Source organism: Scylla paramamosain, chromosome 9 (genome assembly GCF_035594125.1).
Source record: "Scylla paramamosain isolate STU-SP2022 chromosome 9, ASM3559412v1, whole genome shotgun sequence".
In the NCBI taxonomy this organism is placed as follows: domain Eukaryota; kingdom Metazoa; phylum Arthropoda; class Malacostraca; order Decapoda; family Portunidae; genus Scylla; species Scylla paramamosain.
Genome location: NC_087159.1, coordinates 4,672,501 through 4,687,500, shown reverse-complemented (window position 1 = coordinate 4,687,500; position 15,000 = coordinate 4,672,501). Strand labels below are relative to the sequence as shown.

The 15,000-nt window shown below is 49.6% G+C and overlaps 3 protein-coding genes, 1 long non-coding RNA gene and 1 other non-coding gene across 5 annotated transcripts in view; all 5 read left to right on the top strand.

Moving 5' to 3' along the window:
* Window positions 1-784: 784 nt before the first annotated feature.
* Trnag-ucc (transfer RNA glycine (anticodon UCC)) lies at window positions 785-856 on the top strand. Its single transcript has one exon. It is a non-coding gene; the product is annotated as a tRNA-Gly (tRNA).
* A 164-nt stretch (window positions 857-1,020) lies between these two features.
* LOC135103441 (uncharacterized) lies at window positions 1,021-3,445 on the top strand. The gene is made up of 4 exons (XM_064009654.1): window positions 1,021-2,067; window positions 2,263-2,446; window positions 2,594-3,155; window positions 3,298-3,445. The coding sequence occupies exons 1-4, from the start codon at window positions 1,624-1,626 to the stop codon at window positions 3,443-3,445; spliced, it is 1,338 nt and encodes a 445-aa protein (XP_063865724.1). The 5' UTR covers window positions 1,021-1,623.
* A 218-nt stretch (window positions 3,446-3,663) lies between these two features.
* Window positions 3,664-5,887, top strand: LOC135103443 (uncharacterized). The gene is made up of 4 exons (XM_064009656.1): window positions 3,664-4,069; window positions 4,568-4,714; window positions 5,020-5,306; window positions 5,677-5,887. Exons 1-4 carry the CDS (start codon window positions 3,665-3,667, stop codon window positions 5,882-5,884), a joined length of 1,047 nt encoding a protein of 348 aa, XP_063865726.1. The 5' UTR covers window position 3,664; the 3' UTR covers window positions 5,885-5,887.
* Window positions 5,888-6,213: 326 nt separating this feature from the next.
* On the top strand, window positions 6,214-10,056 carry LOC135103442 (uncharacterized). Its single transcript, XM_064009655.1, has 4 exons — window positions 6,214-6,699; window positions 6,801-6,982; window positions 7,116-7,304; window positions 7,868-10,056. Exons 1-4 carry the CDS (start codon window positions 6,229-6,231, stop codon window positions 8,166-8,168), a joined length of 1,143 nt encoding a protein of 380 aa, XP_063865725.1. The 5' UTR covers window positions 6,214-6,228; the 3' UTR covers window positions 8,169-10,056.
* Window positions 10,057-14,461: 4,405 nt separating this feature from the next.
* LOC135103290 (uncharacterized) overlaps window positions 14,462-15,000 on the top strand; it is a 1,675-nt gene continuing 1,136 nt past the window's right edge. Inside the window, exon 1 of the long non-coding RNA XR_010269976.1 lies at window positions 14,462-15,000. This exon is cut by the window's right edge and continues 265 nt beyond it. This is a non-coding gene — a long non-coding RNA (uncharacterized LOC135103290).

The window sequence follows — 15,000 nt, the reverse complement described above, 5'->3', positions numbered from 1 at the left end:
GGCGCGATCAGCTGCTGCCTAGTGGCTTCCCTGAGTGACCTGACACCTTGCTGGGAATTCTGCGCTTATACTGCCTCATATTGCTTGAAATCAAGTCGTTGCTATGACTGGGTGAAGTTCGTCACATCTTGCGCGTGAACTTTCGATCAACAGGTGAGTGTGGTGATGGTTCTGATCCTGTCAAGTGATTTGGCTTTTTCAACTTAAGGGCAAATTAGTGTCTATCTTGGTTATCTGGCCTGGTCCCGTGTCTACTCCTCTTCTTAGTCTTTCATTCAGTAGTTCTTTAATGTGCTGCCAGTCATGTCCAATGAGATGTCCCACGCACTCCACGCCTTGAGTCCTGTCGCTATATTTGTTTACGCCTGTCTCACTCCGGCTGACAATACTATTTTATTTTTTCTGGTCAATAACATTCTATACTTCATTCTTGTACGTATGCGCTATTACCCTTAGAATCTATTTCATGTCTAGATTTTTTAGGGAACAAATTAATAGTTTGTTCATGGTGGGTATGTTTGGTTAGGGAGAAAATACATAGCAACGGTACTGGTGTGTATTGCAATGAAGTATACATATATTTTTACTTATTATGAATTAAGTTTAGTCTTTCAGAGTAAAACGAGCGTGATTTTGTAATGATACCATGCTAGGCTGATGCTGGTGAGTGTTCCATGATACATAACTGAACTGCTGGTGGCGAGAGAATAAGAACTAAACTGGGCTGGGCTGGAAGATGCTGGATTATCATGATTTATTGTTTGTTAGAACCTCAACATATCAAGCGATGGTGGTATAGTGGTGAGCATAGCTGCCTTCCAAGCAGTTGACCCGGGTTCGATTCCCGGCCATCGCAAACCGGTAGTTATTTTTCTCACTTTTAAAACACACACGAAAAATGTAGAGCGGCAGTGAGTGATGAACACCACCAACCAATCGCACAGTGTTGGGTGATTTTAATGTTTATATCCGACTTAATGATGTGTCCATACTTATGTGTATGTGTGTGTGTGTGCAGGTGTTGACAGTGTGTATGTACGTTACGTGGATACAAAGTGTAGCGTGTGTGCGTGGGAGCGTTAACACCTGCGCGCCGGGCCAAGGTGAGGAGAAGCATGGCAAACCTCGTCATGTGCTGCGTCGTGTATAGAGTGTGGACATTTTTAGCTAATAGTATACCCGTCCAGGCGCCCCTCGCAACAGTGGCAATACAGCGGGAGTGACTTGCCACTGCTTGCTCACCCACCCCACACCCACCTCCAGGCCACTCTCCTCCCGTCCACTCCCTCATCCCCTTAGCCCGTGAATCTCTCGTCTCCTCCGTTCCTTCCCTCCTTCCCACCTCTCTTGCTGTTCTCTTCCTGCTTCTCTCACCTCTTTCCTCTTTTATTTATCTTTATCTGGTTCTTTTATTTTTATTTTCTTAATGATACTGTAAATTATAAAAGCTTTCCTCCATTCCCTTCTCGTCTCTTTCCTTCCCTTCCTCCAACTCTCCTACAACTGATTTTCCTTTAGTTTCCCATTCTCTTCTTTCCTTCCCTCCCGTCCCTCCATCTCCACACCCAACAGCACTCCGTCTCCCGCCTCGCTCAGCTCCACAGCCACAGCCGCCCAGACAGGATGGCCACCCCACCGCCGGCCACCGCCACGCTGCTCCTGACGATTCCTTTCATCCTTTCTCCATTCCTGGTTGTTCCTCGCCTCTTGGTACGCCCCACGACCGTCTCTGAGTATCAGGACATCCAGAAAGAAGTCAGGGATTTCTTTCTAGCTCAAAACATCCTGCAGGAGACGTCACCACTTACAGAAGGAAGAGAAGAAGCTGAAGTGAATTTGAGAGAAGAAAGAAGTGTCGGTCGAGTTTCTCTCTACCGTCATCTCTCTCCTCTCCCCCGTCAATCGTCCCTCTACCATCACCACACCTTCCCCCAAATCCATCACGCGGCTCCCACATCACAGTATTTCGCAGCACGACCCTCGGCACACTCCTCGGCCGCGTCCCGCCTCCCGCACCACCACGTCAGCCGCCACGCCCTCCACACTACTCACAGGAGACCACAAGAGGTGATTATTATTTTTATTATTATTATTATTATTATTATTATTATTATTATTATTATTACTATATTATTACTATTATTACTATTATTATTATTATTATTATTGTTACTACTACTATTACTACTACTACTACTACTACTACTACTACGTGATCTAAGGGGTAGCTTAACGTGTTCCGGCCCTCTGGTGACCGCACAGGGAAATGGTGACGCCCACGAAGAGCAAGGCGTCCCTCAGGAGGTCCTAAATCTCCTGCCAAGTGCTGTCAAGGGCGTGTACTCTCACTTCTCCCACGCCCACGCCCACCCCGCCGCCCACCCCGCCGCCCAACCCGCCACAACCACTACGCCACCCGTCGTGTGGTTCCCTGATCTGAACAAAGGTGAGTGAGGACAGGTATGTGAGTAAGTGTGTTTATATAGTTTTCACCTCTTATTTCTGTTTTTTTTTTTTTTTTTTTTTAATGTACCACTTTTTCTCTTAATATCCTACTTCCCCCCCTTTTTTTTTTCTTTCCCTCCTGGGCCAGAGTGTGATGATGGCGGCGGTGGTGGTGACGACGGGTTCAGCACCTTCAGCTTCCTGGCCATGGTGGTGTCAGTGGTCAACCTCATCTCGCTGCTCCACTCCACCGCCAACAACAACAATAACAACAATAACAACAACGATGACAACAACAACGTGAACAATGCCAACATGCAAGCCGCCAACGAGGACAACAACAACAATAACCTTGGCATTCTGACGATGGTGATGTTTGGTGGACGCCGCCGCCGCGATCTGTACTCCTCCTCCCCCTCCCCCTCCTCTTCCTCCATCTCCTCCTCCTCCTCCTCCTCCTCTCCTGAAGACGTAGCTGCCGCAGTCGGGTTGTTCTTCCTGAAGGCGTGGCTGCAGGTGTTCGGATTCACCTCCACTTCTGCGTCACTCCACAATTCCACCACAACGCTCCCGCCCACACCCACACTCCTGGCTCCGGACGACGTGGTGGGACGTGCGGGCGGGTGTGGTAAGTTGCGGGCGTTGTGTGAGGCCAACGAGAGGAGCGCTGCCCTTGGTCAGCTCGGAAAGGACGTGGCGGAGGTGCTGAGGTGAGGAAAAGGAAGAGGTGGTGGAGGAGATTAAAGCGAAATATTGTGTCTATCTCTTTATATCGGTTGATATTCTTATTGATTTTCAACTCTTCTGCTCCTCCCCTGGTCGTGCGTGGTGTGCTGTGCTTCCATTCATCAGCGTCGCCTTCGTGGATCACTTGCAGGAGGCGACGGTGGAGGTGGAAGAGCGAGGGGGACGGGCGGGGCTGCTCCAGGCTGGCGGGCGAGGGCGTGCCTGCTGCAGGAGTGCCTGCTGTGCCCTTCACTACCCGTGCGAGGATTCCTAGTAAAAACACGCACACACACACACACACACACCGAAAGTAATACACAAATACGATTAAGTAATCACGGTCATTAGGTGTGTGTGTGTGTGTGTGTGTGGAGGCGGAGCATCTCACATTAACGTTCCGCCTCGCCCGTCCGCCCCCGTCCCACACTACGCCCCTCCCAGCAGGTGAGCGTCGCCTCCACGCCACACAGCACAGCGGGAGTGACAGCGCGGCATGGCGTGCTGGGGGCTATTCCTGCTGTCTGCGGCGGCTGTGTTTTGCTTCTGTCCTGCTGCAACTAAGGGATGGTACCGAGGACTCACCAGGTGGCCAGGGGCGTGGGGTCCTTTCCCTCAGCACATCAACACAGGGGCGCCTAGACAAACACACCTTCACTCATCCTTTTTACGTGCTTCGAAACTTTCCACTCCTCATTTCACACATCTCGTCTCTCGTCATCCATCTCCTGGCGATCCTACACCGTCTTTGCCCGCCGGTGTGGTGGAGGCCCTGCCGGGAGTCGTTACGAAAGTGATGGAGAAGTACGGGCCAGCTCATGCCTCAGCCCCGGCCCCCGCCCACCCCAGTACAGAACCCCCGGTCATATGGTTCCCCCAGCAAGAGGAGGAGTGCCCCGAGGTGAGTCCTGTGGTAGAAGCCGGTGTGTGTGTAGGCCTAGATGTGAAGCCTGTACGTGTGTCTCTGACTCCATATCATCATGAGATATCATGAGAAAACTTTTGTTGACCCTCATCCCTCCAGTCTTTCCTCCGTTCTTTTTGTCCTTACTTTCATTTCCTCTACTCCTTTTTCTTTCCCTTACCCCTTCAGCTCCTTCTTTCTTCCTTCTCCCTTAGCTTAATTATCTCTACGCCGTTTTTTCTCCCGTTTCTCTCTTGTTTTCATCTGTGGCTCTTCCATATCCCCCTTTAATTCTTTTTTTTTCCCTCATGATTTCACAACCCACTTACTTTTATCTCTTTCTTAGCTTCATCCTCTCTATCCCTTCTTTTCTCCCATTTCCCTTTCCCATTCCCCACTAGTTCATTCATATATTCCACTCACTCTACTTTCTTCCCGCATAATTTCACAATTCCATCTCTTCCCCTCCTCATGCTGGTGGTTTCGCCTTCCCAGGTCTCTGGAGGCGGTGGATTCAGTCCCTTCGGCCTCCTGGCGCTGCTGGTGGCCGCCGCCAACCTGTTGAATCTGCTTGCCTCCAACGCTAACAACAATAATAACAACAATAACAACGACAACAACCTCAACAGTAATCTTCTGCAGGTGAGAGAGAGAGAGAGAGAGAGAGAGAGAGAGAGAGAGAGAGAGAGAGAGAGAGAGAGAGAGAATTGTCTAACATTTCACTTCCCACTTCCTTCTTTTGGTCCTCCTCCTCTCTCTTCTCGTTTTCTTCCTTCTCGTTTCCTTCCCACCCTATTTCATTTATTTTAAACCACTACATAATTTTCTTTATATTTGAAACATCATTGTAAGCAGCGCCTTATGATATCGATGTTGTGGCGCATAAAAAACAACCAGTCGACCCTTCTTACCACCCCTCCACCATTACGTCCCTCCCGCACCTTCAGGCAGACAACGAGGTGAACAACAACAACAACGCCAATGTCTACCACGCGATTGTGACTGGCATGGGGAAGCGGCGGCGGCGAAGTGCGACGGGGCTGTGCTGGGCGGGGCAAGAAGTGATCACAGGGGAGGAGGTGGTGGGTGTGGTGGGTGTGGCCATCCTGAGGAGCTACCTGCAAGCGTTGTTGACGAAGGGGCAGGAGGACTGTGTGGCCCGCAGCGTGTGTCTGGCCCACGCGGAGGCGGCGGAGTGGGGAGGCTTGGCGAGCGTTATTGCAGCAGGCTTGAGGTGTGTGTGTGTGTGTATGCCTACTACAGTAACGTAACACCTTCATTTTTACTTGTTTCTCTCTCTCTCTCTCTCTCTCTCTCTCTCTCTTCCTGGACTCATTTTATTTATATTTTTTTTCTGAACTATTCCTAAAATTACTATATCAATGCCTTCATACTATCATTCACTAACCAGGCACTGCCAACACTTGCGCCATCACGTCACCCTGTTGTAGCACTCTTATCCAATCAATCTATCACTCACTCACTTAATCAATCAATCAATCAACCAATCAGTCACTCTATCAGTCAATTAGTCACTCCTCACTCCTGCCCGTCATGTTCTGTGTAACCCGCCAACACCTTCCCTTTCCTTCCTCCCCCCCCAGCGAGGCTCACGTGGAGTGGGTGACGCAGGTGTCCTCAGTAGTGTCCAGAGAGACGCTACTTGCTGCCGCGGAGAGGGGACGCCAAGGGGAATCCTGCGTCCTGCTGTACCCTTGTCCTGCTGGAGTGTGGGCAACCCTGACGCAGCCTCACGCCCTTGTGCACGCCCTTGTCAGTCTTGCGGGACCTGAAGACGAGGAAGTGTCGTGATTTAATCCTGAGTACCCCGTGTGTCTACTGGTGTTTGTGCCATTCCTCAGTTTCTCCCTATCAATTCAAGTAGTTTCCTTATTTCTCCCTTTACTTTCCCTTTATTTCCTTTCCTTTCTTTTATTTTTTATCTGATTTTCCTCCCACTTTTCGTCACGCCCCACGAAACTCTCCTTTTTTTTTTTCACACACACATGAACACACACACATACACACGCACTTAACTGTGGATCGACTCAGCTGTCGCCACGCACGCTGCACCGCCACGTCGCGTCACGCCCCGTGGAGAGCACGGGGAGTAGCAAAGCAGGAAGCGACGAGGGATTACAATCTTTGATGCTGCGATGCTGTGGGCGGCGCTGCTGGCGTTGCTGCTGACGCGGGAGGCGTGGTCGTGGGTAGCGGTACCTCGTTTTCCTGCCTGGCGGTCTCCTGAAGTCTTTATTCCCCCCTCTAGGGCTCCTCACTCCATTCCCCGAGCCCCTAACCCTGCTGGCGCCTCTCATGCCTTCATGTTGTCACCGCCCATCACGCCGCCTCGTCACCCACCAGCCGCGCTTCCCCAAGAAATCCTCTCCTCCCTCGGCTCCCTTCTGGATCCCCTCGGCCTTTTCTCTAGCAGGGGCGAGGACAGGGTAGGGGCGGCAGGGGAATCAGGAGAGAGTGAGGGCTACGCCACCGCCACCACCGCCCAGCCGCCTCCCCTCGTGTACTTCCCCGAGGGTCATGCGGAGTGTCAGGACTTTGCCCCCGCTGGTTTCAACGCCTACAGCTTCCTCTCCTTCATGTTCGCCGTCGCTAATCTTGTGGGCCTTGTGAGTATTGCATGTGTGTGTGTGTGTGTGTGTGTGTGTGTGTGTGTGTGGCCATCTTCTATAAGCATATAGGTACTAAGTTTTGTTACTCTCCGTCCCAGGTGGCCAACAACGTCAACAACAACCTCAACAACGACAACAATAATAACAATAACAACAACAACAACCTGGACAACATCAACTTGGCCGACAGCAACAGCAACATCAACAACGACAACACTGTAGACATTCCAGCGGCGGTGAGGCGTCGACGACGACGACGACGACGACGACAAACTGAATGGTAGGTATTCTTGTTGTTCTATTCTACTACTACTACTACTACTACTACTACTACTACTATTATTATACCACTGATACTATTACTACTGTTACTAAAGTACTAACGATGTTGATGATAATAACATTACTTACAGGGTGAAAGAGAACAGGGTTGAGGAAGAGGCTGAAGCAGAAGTGTCCCTGGTCGCCATAGACTTTATAAAGGGATTGAGGACAGCTATGATAGTGCCTGACACCGCCTGCGCCCTCAGGAACATGTGCGAGGTGAACAGGGCTGCCATAGGGCGCGGGGAGGCCGGACCCGTGCTGGCGGAGGTGCTCAGGTGGGCAGACAAACCGTATTTGCTTAGTGTTCTTGGTGAAGCTTAGACATTCAAGGTTTTATAATATATTCCAACACCCATACGCGTTTTAGAACATTGTCATACAGTTCCAGACCATTATAGACATGTTCAGAATGCCGTTAACGTTTTCATATTGCCTTAAGCGGTTTCAGATAATGATTATAGATTATGCATTTATTTTTATCCACTTAAAGAGCAAAGGACGTTCATTATTCATAGTGGGTTTTGTGGGAAAGATTGTCTTTTTATTCTCTCACTTTTGTATGCATAACGTTTTGGTAAGCTTAAACACTGCTGCTACTACTACTACTACTACTACTACTACTACTACTACTACTACTACTGCTACTACTACTACTACTACTACTACTACTACTACTGCTGTTACTACTACTACTACTACTACTACTACTACTACTACTACTACTACTACTACTACTACTACTACTACTACTATTATTTATTTTTCTCTTCCTCCTCCTCTTCTTCCTCCATGCCTTCCTTCCCTTTCCATACACCATAAATAGCACCCTACTTTTCAGCGTGGCCTTGGTGGAGTGGTACCCTCGCCACCCACCTCCTGCTGGAGCCGCGGCGCTCCTCTTCGCGGCGGGGGGCGGGCGGCGGGGGGAGAACTGCAGCGCCACCCACCCTGACTGTCCTGACGCCACCTGGCACCACCTAGCGGATGATCCGACGGAGGACACCCTGACGGAGACTCTGACGGTGACGCTGACGAGTGATGATCTTGACGACTTCCCGGACCTGGCCAGTCTGATACACGTGTCTTCAGTTCCTTCCTCATGCAACACAACTTGGAACACTGACTCAGAAACGCTCTAGTGTTGCAGTAAATGTTTTTTTTTTTTTTTTTTAAGTTAAGTTACATTATTAAACTTTATGTGAAAAATAAATACCCTGATTACTAAGTAACTTGTACGACGTGATGTGATTCAATGTGACATGACGTGACGCGACGTGACGTGACGTGACGTGAGTAGTGTTGTCAATGGACGTGTCTTTTATTGTAATGACGAGTGCGATGTCTTTTGTTGGAGTGAAGATTTTGATCCTTTAGTTTTATTCAGTGGACTATGGTAGAAGTAGTAGTAGTAGTAGGAGGAGGAGGAGGAGGAGGTGAACGGTGAGAAGGAGGAGGAGGAGGTGAATGGGATAAGGAGGAGAAGGAGGAGAAGGAGGAGGAGGAGAAGGAATTTTTGTTTTAATAAGTATAGTTGTTCGGTGACCTTTCCTGCCTGACCTCTGAAAATGATAATGATGATGATGATGGTAATGACTAACTGAGTGATTTAATTCCTTGGCTTCCTAACGACGAAATTAATATAGCACAAATAAATGAATAGATAAAAATAATAAATTAATAAATGAAATAATAAATAAATACTCGTAACACTTGAGAAATCCTGCCACAAAATTAACAGTTACAGGAGGTTAAAATGCAAACAAGAGAATGGCCAAATTGCAAGCACTTTTAAAGCTGATGTAGAATGTCGACTTTCTCCGCAAAATAGTAGCGGATGGAGGTGAGAGGGGAATGCGTTTTGCTGTTCAGCGTCAGTAGTGCAGCGGCAGAGGAAGGGGATGGAGGTGCGCCGCCTGCTGCTGGAGCCTCACATTGACACACTGCCTCTGTTGTTGCTGTTGCTCGTGGCGACTTCAGGCAACCCTCGTGCACAGCGGCATGGAGCTTTCCTGCGGCGCTCCTTCCAAACACTGACACGCGGGAGGGGCGCTCACTGGATCCTGTCACTCTTCACATCGCTAAAGTTAACACATGCCTCATCCCTCCGTCAGTAGTTCGCTAGTATTACAGTATGTCTATGTCACTTGGCCTCTCAGCGGCTTCCCTTGTTGCATGGCACTTCGAGATCGTCGGCGCCTCCTTCAACTCGCTTTCCGAGGAGCAGCCCGGTATTGCGGTGCTCAGAGGGAGTCCTAGCGAAGGTGGATTCATTAGGGACGTCGCGCGAAGGAATGCTGACGGGAAAAGAAGACGTGATGAGGCAGGGAGGAAGCAAAGAGGAGATGGCGGTAGGCGGGGACTTATACACCACGGAATGAAGAAGGGAATGGGACGGGCTGAGGCTGACCAGCACGATGGACGGGAAGCGACGTCAAAGCAGGAGACAGAAGGGCAGCGCAGGAACACGCATGAGGACGACGTGGCACTCGTTTGGGGGAAGACCAATGGAGGGGAAGGAGAGGCCACAGAGAAGTGGACACATAGCTCGTCTGCAATCCGGGAGCGGCGGGAGGCGAGGAAACAGTGTGGCACCAAAGGGTCTGGCGTGAACGTGTTGGCCGTGATGAGTGCCACGGTGCTCACGGCACAGCTGATCATGAACATAGTCAACAACAACAACAACAATAACAACAACAATAATAACAATAACAATAACAACAACAACAACAATCTCAACGACAACGACAACATGGTGATGACGACCAACGAAAACATGAACGCGGTGGGGCGGAGGCTTGCTAGCGGGGTTCGCGACGCCGCGGGGAGGTGCCGGTGCGGCGCGGCGTGGCGGGGGCGGGAGGGGCGGCGGCGGCGGGGCGTGATGAGGTAAAATTTCCCTGCGCTTTGGAACCCGTGACGCCAAGAATACTGTAGTGTCTGTAGCTGAAGAGGATAATGATGACTGTAGTGATGGTGGTACTAGTGGTGATGGTGGTGGTGGTGAATGCAATAAACTTAGTGAAGGTTCATATTAGTTTCTTGTTCCTTCTTAACAGCGACCTTTATTCACTCCTTTGTATTTCATGATCAAAAATGCTTTCAGGTAAAAAAAAAAAGTTGTTGGATAAACAGAATATGATTTTATTATCTTGGTAAACAGAGTATACTATGGCCTCTATTTTATGAGGTTAAAGAATACAATAGCTATATACCTAGTACTCTACTGGCAGTAAAACGTTACCAGGAGCACCCCGCCCCAAGAGACTCGCAGTCCTCTTTCCGTCGGCCTAAGACAATGGCGTGGCGGAGGGCGACCCGAAGCTCCTCCGTCATGAACTGGCCGATCTCCACCTCCAGGACAGAGATGGCCAGGTTCTCCGTAACCCAGGCGGCGGGAGAGGCGCTCGCAGCCTGAGCCAACCTCACGCACACTCCCCACGACACACATCGCATCCACTGGTTTCCGGCAGCTTTCCCATGACGAGTAGAAAAGAAATGTGTCCTTACATTTTCTGGTAAACTCGAGGGCTTGCGTTGCCATTGCCTCGAGGTGCCACTTTGACCCATCGTGTCATTACTTGAGGGTTTGGTTGTAAGGAGAGGCAGTGAGGCGTCCTTCAAGGCTTCGTTCGGGACGCCACTGCTTAAGGGACGAGCTGCATTGTGTCCTATGGAGTTCAACAGTCTAGATGAGTCTCTCGCGCCACGAGCACTCCTGAAGCCTCGCTTGAGACTCGCGTCGTTCATGTTCATGTTGACCACGTTCACCGTCAGATCGTTGTTGTTCAGGTTGTTGTTATTGTCATTGTTATTGTTATTGTTGTCGTTGTTGTTGTTATTGTTGATGTTGTTGATGAGGGTGACGGCAAGCGAGGTGACGAGGACGCTGTGGCTCACCAGGTTCAGGATCTGGCCCAGAGGATCCTGCTGGTGCTGGGGACACGCCTCGCGCCCCACACGTCCCGACACATTACTTTGTGGCTGGTAAATATTTCTCTCCTCTTCCTCCTTGTCTTCCTCATCCCTGTCCTCTTCGTCGTTACCATCCTCGTCTTCCTCTCCCCATCCCCTGTCCTCCTCGTGACCTTCGTCCTCTCCCGCAGCGGCCATGTCCCCCAGCCGCTGAGGGGAGATGCGGGGAGCAGCAGCGGCACCTTCCACCAGACACATCAAGCTGTACACCACCACCGCTACCGCCAGGGGAGTTGTCCACGTCCTCATGCTCCTGCTGGGGAAAGAAAAGAAGAGATGAGTTCGAGAGAGCTTAAATTTAACTTTTGTCATGATTTTCTTGGTTATGTAGAAGGATATTGTAGCAGTTACTGACATATATATATATATATATATATATATATATATATATATATATATATATATATATATATATATATATATATATATATATATATATATATATATATATATCGATGATGGAACATTTAGTTATCGTGACTAAATGTAGTAACGTGTGTGTGTGAGTGTGTATACGCGCGCTTACCAGAAGGAGACGATGAAAATCACTGGTCTTTATAACTGTATGCAAACTCTATAATACCGTTCTGAATGAGGAAGAGGAGGAGGAGGAGGAGGAGGAGGAGGAGGCGATGGTGATGGTCGTTATAAGGTGATTTGGGGGAGATAACAATGTCGGAGGGTGTGGAGATGGGGAAGAGTAATAAGAAAGACGTGACTTGAAGGCGTGAGGGGAGAGGGGCCTGTGTCGGTGTGGAGGCGAGAAGGGCATGACGGGCCCGTTACGAGTGTTGGGGTCAGAGAGAGAGAGAGAGAGAGAGAGAGAGAGAGAGCAACATCCTTACTTTTCCCGCTACACTGAGAAAACATACGCCCGCACACATCCACGTCTTCAATTCCACGCTGGGACGCCCATATCAGGTACTCTGGGTTGACGTTCCTCTCTCGGAGAAGAAAGTAGGCTGCCGCTTTGACGCCCACGCTGCCCACTACCTGCGCCGCGCCCCCAGCCTGACTTAGGTGGCCCGCGGTTGTGCAAAAACTGGGGAGAGAAATGGTATGCTTAAATTTTTACTCCCGCAATTCCATCACTTTGCTTTTTTGTTTATAACGGTTGGTTACTCTTTTTTCTTTATTTAAATCATCTTATTATTCGTCCGTCAATCATTAGATACGCTCATTCGTACATCATTTGTTTCTTCGGGTTGCATTCCGTCATTTCATCTGAGCATTCATTATCAGTTAGCTGGTTAATCAAATTACTCACTAAACCTTCCGGGTAACATTCAACTCTTAAATCGTCCCGTCCGCTCAGTCATACGTCATTTGTTTCCAAGCATATCGGCCTGTTAGTTAGTTACCTCACTTCCTTACCAATTGCTTTCTTTTCGCCTGCGTCGCATTACCTGTGGGGGATGCAGGAGGGTCGAGGGCTGGCCAGGACGCGGCGCCACAAATCCAGCAGCGCCACCACAGCTAGCAAACCACGAGTCTTGACAGCGGCTCCTTCCTCACTGCACATTCGACTCGATCCCTGCCGTGCGTCGTGGGGCGAAGAAGTACTGATTGACTAACTTTTAACTCAGAAAGAAACTGAGAGAATTAATGCTTACTAAAAGATGAGTCAAACCAATAATAGCCAAAGTTTGTGGTGATGCTTTGTGGTGCCTTCCATGGCCCGTATTAAGAAACGTTCTGCCCTCTCACCACGACTGTTCTCAAAAGTCACAGAGATGATTAGCCGGCTCTCAAGAGTGTTTCTTCTGCTCATATTGTAGAATTCTTGTAAATCTGACACAAGAACCGTATAACCACTCTTAAAAAAAAAGTGCAATTTTATCCAGTCTTTTGGAAGTAGTGGAGATGCGGCGCAGAAGTTCCAGAATATGGTCTTACATAAGATGAAAAGATTGTGGTGTAACTGGGCATTCACCTGTACAGTAGTTGCGTTCGTGGCGGGGGTGGCGGAGACGGGGGCGCTGCGGGCGGTGCGGGCGGCGTGCTGGTTCAGGCGCTGGTGGAGGTGAAGGAGACGCTGCATGCGACGCCCTACCATCACCTGAAGGCATGGGGGGTAAGTGTTAGAGAGAGAGAGAGAGAGAGAGAGAGAGAGAGAGAGTGTGTGTGTGTGTGTGTGTGTGTGTGTGTGTGTGTGTTGCCTCCTGAATTTACCTCATTAGCGCTGTTCACGTTGTTGTTGTTATTGGCCAAATTGATGTTGTTATTGTTGTTGTTATTGTTGTTATCGTTGTTGTTATTGTTGTTGTTGTTGTTGTTGATGTTGTTGGCCACGTTGATGACCACATTGGCGATGGAGAGGGCGAAGGCGACGAAGCCGAAGGAGGATCTTTGGCTCTTTGGGATGCACGGCGGCGTCTCGTCAGGAAGAAAGAGAATTGGTGGATTTTTCTTGTTCTTCTCGTCATCCTTCTCTTCGCTTTTTCTCTCCTTCCCTCTCTTCTTTGTTTTCTTTCTGGTAGGGTTGTTGCTTCTCCTCCTCTTATTCTCTAATTCCTCTAAAGCCATATTCCCTCTCGTTATTGCCTTCCACAGAAAGTTTCTGGAAAAAAGACACTCGTGGTTTGGTGTTATCTACTACTACTATGAGAGAGAGAGAGAGAGAGAGAGAGAGAGAGAGAGAGAGAGAGAGAGAGAGAGAGAGAGAGAGAGAGAGAGAGAGAGATCAACTCCACTGATCAACACAAGACCTACCTGACGGAGGGATGAGCAGAAACAGCAGCAGGAACAACAGCAGGCACTCCAACACGTCCTGTGGCACTCAGGGGCTTGAACCATTGAGGGGACCTGACTGGTCTTGATCTGATCCATTCTGACGTGACATTTCCAGTTCTCATTTCATTGTCACTCTCGCTTATGGATCCTGCAGGTTGAGTTTGCGAGCCGTGAGCGTGATCCTCGAAGTCCTTAGAGAGTTGCAGGATAACCTCTGCCAACGCTGCGGGGTCGAAGGAGGAAGAAGAGACGGAGGGGGAGGGCGAAGGTACTGAGTTATGATGGTGGTGACTCAAGACTAGGTTTGAGAGTTCCATCCGTAGTGTTGCGTGGGCAGCGGGTGTCCATGATGTGGTGAGGTCAGTGGAGGCGAGGAGGGAAGCGAGGCTAGCCATAGGTGTGTGTGGCAGTGTCTGAGGAGGTGTGTGGGTTGAGGCGACGCAGAGATGAGTCACGTGGGTGTAGGTGGCATGGAACTGCGCGCTGTGTGTTTTGGTTGCTCGTCTCTCTCTCTCTCTCTCTCTCTCTCTCTCTGTTTGCTTTCCGTTCAACAGTTCACTCTCGCCTCGACACTACCGCTCCACTCGTCCTCCGCTCACTCCTCATCCACCAATCCCTCACTCACCGCCTCTCCTCGCCAGGGCTGGAGATGAAGTGGTCCGAGGGTCATGCGTCGGTGCTTTCGGCGTGAGAGGGTGTGAGGGGTGGCTGCAGGGGAAGGTGTGTGTTGTATTTCGTCTTGTAACACGTAGAAAAAATGTCTGATATTTACTCTCTCCTAATTCAGTTTTTCCTTATGTTTCTTATGGTCATTTCACAGATGCAATTCAAAAGAGAAATACATGTTGTGCCTGTGCTCATTTTAGAATCATTAAATTGTATTTGCGCGTGTTCTGAACCACTACAGTTGTAGCTCATTGGTTTCTGCATCATCGCCACTTCCTCTTGTCGACCAGTTACGTGAGCCAACAGTTTGCCTGAGGGCGGCGCAACGGTAGGTCTGGAGAAGATTCTGCAGGGAGAGAGAAAGACACCGGTGCAGGCTGGCGAAGGATCCCGCAGTCCTGGAGGTTCGCGAGGAGGAATAACCGTCAGAATGCAAGGAGCTGCTCTTTTGAACGTCACTCTTCCTACCGTCACTTCAGCGGTGGAAGGACGTGCTCAGAACTTCTGGTCCTTACCTTTCCCTGCTTTCCTTACGTCCTCCACTCAGTACCATCACCATCCCCATCCTCCTCACTGGTCTCCACATCACACCCATTTCCC

Coding starts and splice junctions, on each gene's coding strand:
- LOC135103441 (XM_064009654.1), top strand. CDS start 1,624: ATGGCCACCCCACCGCCGGCCACCGCCACGCTGCTCCTGACGATTCCT. Junction 2,068..2,262: donor CTCACAGGAGACCACAAGAG/GTGATTATTATT, acceptor GTGACCGCACAG/GGAAATGGTGACGCCCACGA. Junction 2,447..2,593: donor GTTCCCTGATCTGAACAAAG/GTGAGTGAGGAC, acceptor CTCCTGGGCCAG/AGTGTGATGATGGCGGCGGT.
- LOC135103443 (XM_064009656.1), top strand. CDS start 3,665: ATGGCGTGCTGGGGGCTATTCCTGCTGTCTGCGGCGGCTGTGTTTTGC. Junction 4,715..5,019: donor TCAACAGTAATCTTCTGCAG/GTGAGAGAGAGA, acceptor CCGCACCTTCAG/GCAGACAACGAGGTGAACAA. Junction 5,307..5,676: donor GTTATTGCAGCAGGCTTGAG/GTGTGTGTGTGT, acceptor CTCCCCCCCCAG/CGAGGCTCACGTGGAGTGGG.
- LOC135103442 (XM_064009655.1), top strand. CDS start 6,229: ATGCTGTGGGCGGCGCTGCTGGCGTTGCTGCTGACGCGGGAGGCGTGG. Junction 6,700..6,800: donor TCGCTAATCTTGTGGGCCTT/GTGAGTATTGCA, acceptor TCTCCGTCCCAG/GTGGCCAACAACGTCAACAA. Junction 7,305..7,867: donor GTGCTGGCGGAGGTGCTCAG/GTGGGCAGACAA, acceptor CCTACTTTTCAG/CGTGGCCTTGGTGGAGTGGT.